The 9826-nt window shown below is 32.2% G+C and overlaps 1 protein-coding gene across 1 annotated transcript; it reads left to right on the top strand.

The window, feature by feature from the left end:
• The first annotated feature begins 208 nt into the window (after positions 1–208).
• Positions 209–5477, top strand: LOC137396334 (uncharacterized). Its single transcript, XM_068082562.1, has 5 exons — positions 209–333; positions 2905–3040; positions 3782–3897; positions 4337–4466; positions 4929–5477. Exons 1-5 carry the CDS (start codon positions 294–296, stop codon positions 5251–5253), a joined length of 747 nt encoding a protein of 248 aa, XP_067938663.1. The 5' UTR covers positions 209–293; the 3' UTR covers positions 5254–5477.
• Positions 5478–9826: the final 4349 nt, after the last annotated feature.

Raw genomic sequence — 9826 nt, 5'->3', positions numbered from 1 at the left:
CAGACGCTCAACTCCGTTTTCAAAGATGATATCATCCTGTTTCCTCATAAGCTTTATACATTCCGCTTTAATGGTTATCAGTTTATCAGTCTTCTTTGATAGCAAACATGAATATGATTAATGACTTTAATCCTTATCAAGTAGACTGAGGCCTTCAACGGCATATTAAAAGCTTACGGAGGTGGGTTCAAATAAGTAATAGTGACTAGTTAAGGTTTCTGGCTATAAGGATGAAGAAAGGTATATAAGGGTTTGCGAGTCTACTCTGTTCAGTATCTGAAGAAACAGCAAAGATGAAGCTTTTCATTGTAGTTGTTGCATTGTCTGCTATTGGTGAGTATAGCTTAACGGATATACTATAATTACAGTTTTGTAGAAGCAGTTCTTTGTATAGTTGAATGCTAAGTGTATTTTGACTGCTATTTAATTTTTTACCAAGATAATTTGGAAAATTTGATGGAATTTTTAACATCATTTTTTTTCTAATTTTAATCAAATACATTTTAGTATTTTTATTAGAAATTGACTGATGTTGTTTATTGTTGTCGGTCAGTTGAGATTACTAAAAAGATTAGTTAGATAAGTGCCTAATGAAAACACAAATGTCTTTACAGAAATTCAAATCAGTTTAGTTTAATGCCTAAAGAGCAGCAGAATTAACTTTATGATATTAATTATGCATATATAAATTAGAAAGTTAAATAGTTCACTTATCTTTTTACAGCTACTGACAGTTTTTAGCTTTGCTAGTGCAATCCCTACACTGTAGACTTCAACTCTAATTTATACTGGTACATTCTATGATGAGCAATCTGGTTTTAGTTCTAAGTATGATACATTTCAGTATATATACATATATTTTAGTATCAACAAACTCGCTCTCCAAAACATTTTATTACAAGGCAATGCCTGGCATTCAACTAGTAATATATATACAGTCAAACATGGATAACTCGAACTTCAAGGGACCGAGCAAAAGTGTTCGAATTATCAGAGCGTTCAAGTTAACAGAGCACTGTCACAAGTCCATATATTTACTTATTTATTAGTAGATACATGTACATATACAAACTATATTATAAATCAAAAGCACAAATGGCTTGTTTCAAATTAAATGCTTCTAACGTAAAGTTTAAAACGTTTTCATGAAAAAGTATAAAGATTTTTCTATCACTTGAGATTGGTTTGTTGTTTGAGGTGATGTTATTGCCAGGACGTTTTTCAGATTGACATTGGCAAAACTTGATCGTTGTTGAAATGCTCAAAAGAAAAGACATTTTTTTCTTTTGGGGTTTTACCCACGATCAATTTTGCCGCTTTTTCTTAAAGTTTATGTAGATTACCTTACTTTACCTGGGATTCGTTAAGAGCAACACTCCGAGGCAGTTCAATTAGAAGTTTTACGAGGTTTTACGGTACATTCTATATCACTCACGCTTTTTTAATAGATACTTATTGAATGTACACACATATTCTGTGTTTAGGTCAAACGATGAATAGTTTTTTGTAGCTCAGACAACGTATACGTTTAATTACACAATTTTTAAGACATTTTAAACATTCAACATTCCGACGTTGATTCAACACGGAATCAACGTCGGAAAACTATTCATCACGGGCTAGCCGGGTCACGCACTCAAGGATTTTTGCCACGCACATACAAAACAACATGCGATTTTTGTTTTGTATGTGCTTGGCAAAAATCCTTGCGCGCGTGACCCGGCTAGCCCGTGCTATTCATCGTATCGCGGTATAAATCAAATTTCACCAAACTTTTAGAAAAGTCGTTGACAAAAATATTTTGCCGATGGTGGTAATAACGACGCTTATGAACTACGAAAAGATGAAGTTTACCTCTATGGCTGTGAAAAAAGGGATTTTCTAAAGCGATAACAACCGTTTCGGTAGCCGTTGGGCAAAAATACAGTTCGAATTAACAGTGTTGAGTTCGAGTTATCTATAGCAATTTATCATTACGTGGGAACAGACCAAAGGAAATGTTCGAATTAACCATGTGTTCGAGCTATCCGTGGACGAGTTATCCATGTTTAACTGTATATATATATATATATATATATATATATGTATATATATATATATTAGTTGAATGCCTGGCGTTGCCCCGGTAATAAAAAATGTTTTTGTATAGAAAAAATGTTAATACCAAAAAATACAGCACTTTCTATTCTACCCTTTAAATAAAGGTGTTTGGCTCTGGATACCATTTTTTATTTAAGACTGTGTTCATTTCTCTGTATTTTATACTGTACCCTCTGTAGTGTGAAATACCGATTTACATGTGTACTATTGCAATGGTATTGTTAGCTAAGTGAGCTCAACTATTTTTATTCTCCTATGGGCAGACCCTTTTTCTGGTATGGCTTTTGCGTGTGACACCAGCTGCGGTGTTGGGCGTGAAACCATGAAAGCTTGGCATAAGTATGTGCCCAATTTGTTTGACAGTATGTCCAGTTCAACATCACAGTATATTGGATAAATGCATGTATACAGAGCAAGAGGGTGGAAGTTTAAAGCGGGTTTACAGCTAATTTTTAATTTCTAAAACTTTTGGTATATCACTATAAGTGGACAGATGAACTGACAGAATGCAGACCATTATTGAGATACACATATAAATATGTTATTTTAAGATAGTAATCTACCATATAGATTATATATTAGCTATATACTATATATATAATATATTATATAGCACCATGTTTGAGGATTTTCAAATTGTTAATTACAGTTGAATTTATATAAACGAGATTTCCGTTGAAATGTTGACAGAAATATTTCATTCAATAAATGTTGCGCCTTAATAGTTCACCATATGATAGTTTTTTGTTATATTATTGTTATATTATTGTTATATTTATTTTATATCACAAGTCTTTATTTCAGAGTTGATAAATGCGCAGGAATCAGTAAACTGCAACCTTCAAACTGGTGATGGCTGTGATGTCAATGGACCATACTTTTTTTTCACACCTCAAGCTAGCTCTCCTGGTACCAGCTCGGATTGTCGTCGTAACTACCAGTAAGCTATTTGTGTGCATCTCTCTGTAAAATTTGATTGCGAGAATAGGTAAGCAAAATTAGCTTGTATGCATAACTGTGAACCTTTATTGTTAATTATTTTTATCAACAAAGTTTCCAAAACAGTCTTAACTTTCATGGTACAATGAATTTTTTATTAGAAGAAAATTGATCTTAAAGTTAAGTTTAGACTTTGTTAGCTTTTTAGTTGTGCATTCTTATTTTTGAATGCTGTTTTTTGAATATTTTTAACAAAACTATTTTTCAAACTTTATGTGAAAGCAATTTTTGCAAATTGGCTAAAATGGAGCCCATTAAGAGTTATGTGTATATAAACACATTTATTAAAATTAACAAAGTAAAAATCATAAATGTAATTTCTGATTACGAGTAAATGTTATAGTTGCTTGAAGATGCTTGAAGTAATTGATAAATAAAAAAGCTTTGTTTTCCAAACAAGCGCTCATAATTTTTTAATATTGTCAGATGAAAATTTAAATTCAACTTTAAGTTTAACCTGAAATGTTAAAAAATAAAATCAAACCACTGGTTAAAAAATATATTTGGTATTAAAGAATGAAGCTGAGTTTGATAAAATGTTATTTTATAGTTACAATAGCAATATGCTTAGTCATATTAGACTCAAAAGTAGTAAATCAATAATAATAAATCACTATATATACTTAGGTTTTTTGACATAATACACTGCTGGTACATGTAACTTGTTTGGTTTCTGTTTCAGGCTGAGAGTGGAGCTACCGGGAGGACCTAATGGCTTTGAGTGTTACTTTGTAACCAACAACCCTCAATCTAATAGATACATTTACACCATTTCTCATGACTCTGCTAACTATGCAGGTACAGTACTATTTCAAAATTGTAAAAAAGTATTAGGAAATAAAAACCTTTTAGTTTTTTATGAAAAATAATAACTTTATCAGTAAATTCATTTAATTTGTCATTATAGTGGATTGGATTTATTGTTTTGTAAATGAAGATCTTAATTATTAATATTTTTATCATTCAATTCATCATTTTAGCATAAGCTATAGTAAAACAAAAATCATTACTTTTTCGCCTTGTTAATCAATCAATAATCAATATTAACTATCAATTGATAATCTTTAAATTTTAATAATTAATTGTTTGATAATAATTGTTGGCAATAATCGATAATAATTAATCAACCAGTCATAAACAATCAAAAATAAAATAAATTTACTAATAATTGTAAAGGTAAGAAAACACACTTACATGTACTTTGCAGATTGCTCCAATACATAAATATGTGTTTTAGCATCGGGTACGGCTTATGTGGAGCAGTATGGGTCTGATACAACTATTGCCCCTGAGCTGGCTTCTTCCTCTAGTACTTATGGGTTCAACTTTTATTCATACAGTGATGCTCACAAGCAGTTTGGCAGCAGGTAAGTCCCTTGTTTTACTTGAGATATATACACACATTCTTACATGCTCTTCAAAAAGATAAGTGCAGATATCAATGTCTGAGCTATCAGATTTGATGTTTTTCTATTCAAAGCAAAGTTCTTTTGGAATTGTTATTTAATCAAGTATGCGTGTGATATTATTGAGAAACGCTGACAATTAAAAATTCAATCAAAATTAAAACGCATTTGCATGAATCATTTGACAATTATTTGGCATAATCATAAAACACCCTCAGAAATCTAATGTAATCCACTTTCATGTACATGCAGTAGACTCACATGTGCATGCAACACGCTTACATGTACAATGCACATGTACACTTTTTAAATAATTAATGTTATAAATAAACTCTTATAAAAAGCTAATATGTTTTCAAGCTTCTTGGTTGATAAACGCGCTGTTCTCAAACTGTACAGACTACACAGAGTGTATTATTTCAGCTGGACTTATTACAACTTCCGCAAAGATCATTTGTCTTTCTACTACCCTTTTCCTGCGCATTACTTTGAAGTTGGCCATCCCAACTTTTTTGAGCCAAATGAGCGGCCAACATACATCGGATTGAACAGGAGGTATGAGAGCGGAGCGAGCCGGGGAAAAGGTCTTTGTCAGGTGTCTTGTCAAGTTACTACCACCACGCCAACTTTTCTAGCATCCAGTGCAGGTGCTTCTCTTCGAGCTGGAAGTCCCAGTTCTTCCAGCTCAAACTCTCGAGGAAGACCTGGAGCTAATGTCAGCATTGCACCTCCTCCCGCACAAGCGTAACATTTTGTTTTTTCTTAACCATTTCAGCTAAATTGATACATCCAGCTGTAACTCTATATCTCATATTAAATACATGGTAGTTTTAAATTTTGCTGAATAATATTATTTCTTTGTAGCTTTGCCTCAGCAAGTGATCCAAATATGCTTTTCAATTTTATTAATGACGAATTTTTATACCACACAAGAATTACATCTAATTAAATAAAAATGTACCACGCAAGTGTCATGCGTGAGCTCATTGTTGTGCATTTTATGTTGACAGCATTTGTAATGGAGTGCTAGACACTCGCCTTTAGTTGTCAAGATAGATTCCATTGCCACTGAACTCAAGCTTGTTCAAACAAGCTTACAAAGTCATTGTTTGTTCAACAATGCTATTAAAACACGCCCAGTCCCTGCATACAGTGAGCTAAACAAACATCATACCTGGTCTTCAAGTAATTGCTCACACTGTTGTACTAATAACTACCAGCTCTGATATGATATGACGCATGTACTCTCACAATTTACCTGCAGGAAATTTAACTTGGGTAGTCTAAACACCAGCAAGTTTGGTTTGTTCAGCAGATGATAGTATACCTTGCCAGTATTTGAAAATAATAGTTCAAATATTCAAATAGGCCTATATCTACATCTATCTTTGTATGCAGTGCACCCTCAGGATACAATTATCCTGATATACGATTTTGTCACCTTATGATATCGAACATGGTGAGGTTTTCACTTCACTATACAAATATTAATTCACCCTACAAATTCAACAAACGATTCACTCAAGTTTGAATTTGGCAGCCGGCTTACTTATTGTGTTTGTCAAAAAAAGAAACAAACTGAAATTTGGTTTGCCAAAAACGTTTTCACAAAGTTTGGAAGAGAATTCCAAATTTTGTGAAAACAGATGACCAAACTAAACAGATGACCAATTTTTCACAGGTCAGCATTCCATCTAGAAAATATTGTGAAACATACATAAGCGAGACTTCACTTTTATGAGTTTAGTTTACTGATGTTGACTGGTATTTAAAAACAATACTGTAAAGTTCACTTAAAATGTATATCATATTTTATCCTCTTTGTGTGGTATAATTTCTGTGTTTTATTAGTTTTTTTGTCATTTTATGTTTTACTTTATTGCATGCTTAATCATGTTTTATTAATTTAATTTTAAGCTTTTTCTCTTCAAGGTTTCAACCAGACATGCCAAATTTTAAAGTAAAAACAAAGCCAAAAACTGAAAAGTGATTAAATTTTAGTGATAAAATGTTGAAACTCAGTAAAATAGTTAAAAATCCTTACTAAAACTTAATTTTAAGTGTGTGTTTAGTAAGCTAAAGTTATTTGGTGTGAAAGTAAAGTTTACGCTATTTGTACGTCTTGAAGATAAGAACTCATTATCGTACGTACTGCATTTGCTACACCCATAGTAGTGTAGTACTTCATTACAGATCATAACCACTAAAAACACTAAACACAAAACGTTTATTGTTATAAGTAACTATAGTTACTAAGGTGAACATACTGTCTTGCTAATAATTTGCAATCTGTACACATTTTTATAAAATTTTGACGATCTTTACTGGGGGGGGACTAATGCATGCATTGCAGAATTACAATGGTTTCTATACTAATGTAGTCTATGTACATGCATACTCCATACAATTTTTAATCCTTTGACTTCAACCCTAAAATGAATAAACCTCATATTCTGAGAGCTCACTGTATATAAAACTTTTAATGTCTGTTTGTGTGTCTGTTTTTCCAAATACAGCGCAAAAGATCTGTGGATGAAAAATTGGCTGCGCATTAAATTTGAACCCGAAACCTCTAGGTTTGCAGGCAGGTATTTATCCAATACACTATGCTGTACAACTCTCTATGCTATAAAATGGATGGTGGACTTAGATATTACACTAGCCAAACTTTCATGGTTTAGTGTTTAAAATGCTTCAGCTAGCATTATGTGTGAAGCAATACCATAAAAAAGTATATGCCTATATGTGAAGCAAAGTGCCCTAACTATTGCAAGACTATTGCAACCAGGATAGAGCTTTAGTAGTCACTGCAGCCAGTACACTATCAATTTTAATCAAAATAAACACACCGCTCAGAAATAAACACAATATGCAAAAATAAACACGGTACACAGGAATAGTCAAATACCTTCATGTTAACGTTAGAGTGGTAGATGTTGTATACGTTAATTAAAAGTAAATTTTATGTGCAAAAACATTTTACTATCAATGCGACGCTTGGTATTCAGCAAGTATATTTCAAATAATGACATAGGTAAGTGGGAAAACTCCTTACCTAGAAATCAAGTTACCACTTTTACTTCACCTCTCAATTTAACATTATTGAATAACCTCGGTAATAGCCCTAAAGTTGCATTAGTCGTTATTAATCTCAATCGTTTGCATGTGTCAGACTATCAAAAAGGGAAAAAATATATTGCTGTATTGCTAAGGGTAAATATTCTGCTGTATAACAATGGGTTATTGGACAGTTTGACAATGTTACAGAGTCATGCCACCAATTTCATACCAAAGCAGCACAACTTCGAAATCAACTATATACCAAAACTTTTAAAGGGACAAATCTCTTTTTATTGTGAATGTAAAAGCAAACGCGATCAAGAGAAAGCTTGAACATCATGCAACTTCAGCAAATTTTCATTGCAAATGCTAAAAAAATGTTATATATAAATGCCAACATTTAAATTGCACATAATAAACGTATAATAGACAAAACTAATAAAATAAGTTATTAAATTACATCAAACAAAGCTAATGAAAAATTGAAAAGTCAAGCAGCAAAAGGAAAAAAATAGAATAAAAATATTTTTTATAAAACATACCATACATGTATGTCATTTGTAAAACTATAATTCTTGTTGTTTCGATAGGAAATTAATACTTGACTGTTACAGTAGCCCTCGGTAGTTCTCATTAACCAGTGTTGCTATACATAAAATTCAGAGTAGAATATTTGGGTTTTTAGTTGTAACACCGGTAGCAACAACCAAATATAAATGAGAAGCTTTCCTAAATAAAAATTGATGACATAAAATAATTATTTATCTTTTTCTGTCTGAAGGGTTAAACGTTTTTTTTGTGTGCTAATAATTAACAATAGATCTTTGTAACAATAGAATTATGATGGCAAAATATTCTAGTCACTAAAATAGGAAACACTAGTGTGGTAGAGCCATAAGTTCTGTAACAAAATCGAAAGTTAGCTAAAGTTACTAAAATTAACAATTAGTTGTCACAGAAGTTTAAGCTAATGGCATTCCCTTTGACTAAACAGCAGCCATGAGAAGACCGACTACATGCGGAACTCTAGCAACAAAAATAAATACCTATCTATATATATATATTTCTCAAAGTCCGTGTGTCCGTTCATCGGAAATCCGGCTATAGATCTTAAAATCTTGATTTTCAGCGATCTGATGGATTCGAACTCACTACGACTCGCTCATCGATGAAGGTTTTAACTGTCTGCTCTACCACTGAGCTATTACACCATAGTGATCTGATGCGTTTTCATATAAAATATAACACCGTGCGAGTGCTAATTATTTTAGCCTTGGGTTTTTACCAAATATTTTGAGATTTGTTTGCCTCGGAGCTCAAACAAAAATTCGGTTCTCGACTAAACTGGAGCATGCGCAATGCAATTAGAAAAGCTCCGGAAACGCTTGGAAACAAATAAGCATTTTACGCTTCGTAAATTCTTTACAAAAAGGGAGAAACCATGTGGGACGACGCCTCCTCTACCGAAGAAATTTGCTAAGGAGTTAACCCTTCCAGTCGAGTTACCCTAAATTGTTTTGGATGATGAGTCTCCTTTAAAGATGTAAAGTAAACAGGCCATTGCTGTTTATATTTTCTTTTTCCTGCGATTTTTGATGTAACTATCTACTGCATATTTTTTAGTTTTGTATTTTAACCTTTAATGCTTTGAATGTTTTAAAAGCCAAACGTACAAAATGTTTACTTTTGCTTTCTTTTTCCATCATCATAAATACTAGAAATTCCACTGTCATACAGCCCACGATCAAAGAGATGGCCAGAGATATTGGCAAAAAAATAAAGGGTACTGATGGTTGAGAAATGCAATATTAGCAATCAAATGGCTCTGCAGTGCAATAGGATAACTGCAATGTTAGCTGTAATGTACTGGGTGTGGGTGTTATTATATACAACAATAAGCAATAATGAATGGAAAAGATGTTTATATTTTCCCCCTGCAATAGGAGAAATGCAATATTGGCCAATATTAGAGGTAAAATGCACTGATATTCTTAGAATAATCAATTTTATTAATATAGTAATAATAGAAAAACAATACACAATTTTGTTTACATTTCAAAACGTAATAGGTTGCAATATGGAGAAGTTGTGGTATTTATATAGGTTTTTAGAAAATTTATTTAAAAAGTGTTTGGTCATGACAAACAACAACAATGAAAGGAAAATATTACACGTTTATATCTCTCCCTTGCAATAGGAGAAATGCAATTGGCCAATATTATAAGTAAAATGCACTGATATTATTAAAATAACCAATATTG

Source organism: Watersipora subatra, chromosome 5 (genome assembly GCF_963576615.1).
Source record: "Watersipora subatra chromosome 5, tzWatSuba1.1, whole genome shotgun sequence".
Taxonomy (NCBI): Eukaryota; Metazoa; Bryozoa; class Gymnolaemata; order Cheilostomatida; family Watersiporidae; genus Watersipora; species Watersipora subatra.
Note: the sequence above shows the minus strand (reverse complement) of the source record. Positions and strands in the feature narration are given on the sequence as shown.

What these genes read in the sequence shown, in the direction of transcription:
- LOC137396334 (XM_068082562.1), top strand. Translation starts at nt 294, where the DNA reads ATGAAGCTTTTCATTGTAGTTGTTGCATTGTCTGCTATTG. An exon ending in TGACTCTGCTAACTATGCAG is followed by an intron (nt 3,898 to 4,336) that starts GTACAGTACTAT and finishes TATGTGTTTTAG; the next exon opens with CATCGGGTACGGCTTATGTG. An exon ending in CACAAGCAGTTTGGCAGCAG is followed by an intron (nt 4,467 to 4,928) that starts GTAAGTCCCTTG and finishes GTATTATTTCAG; the next exon opens with CTGGACTTATTACAACTTCC.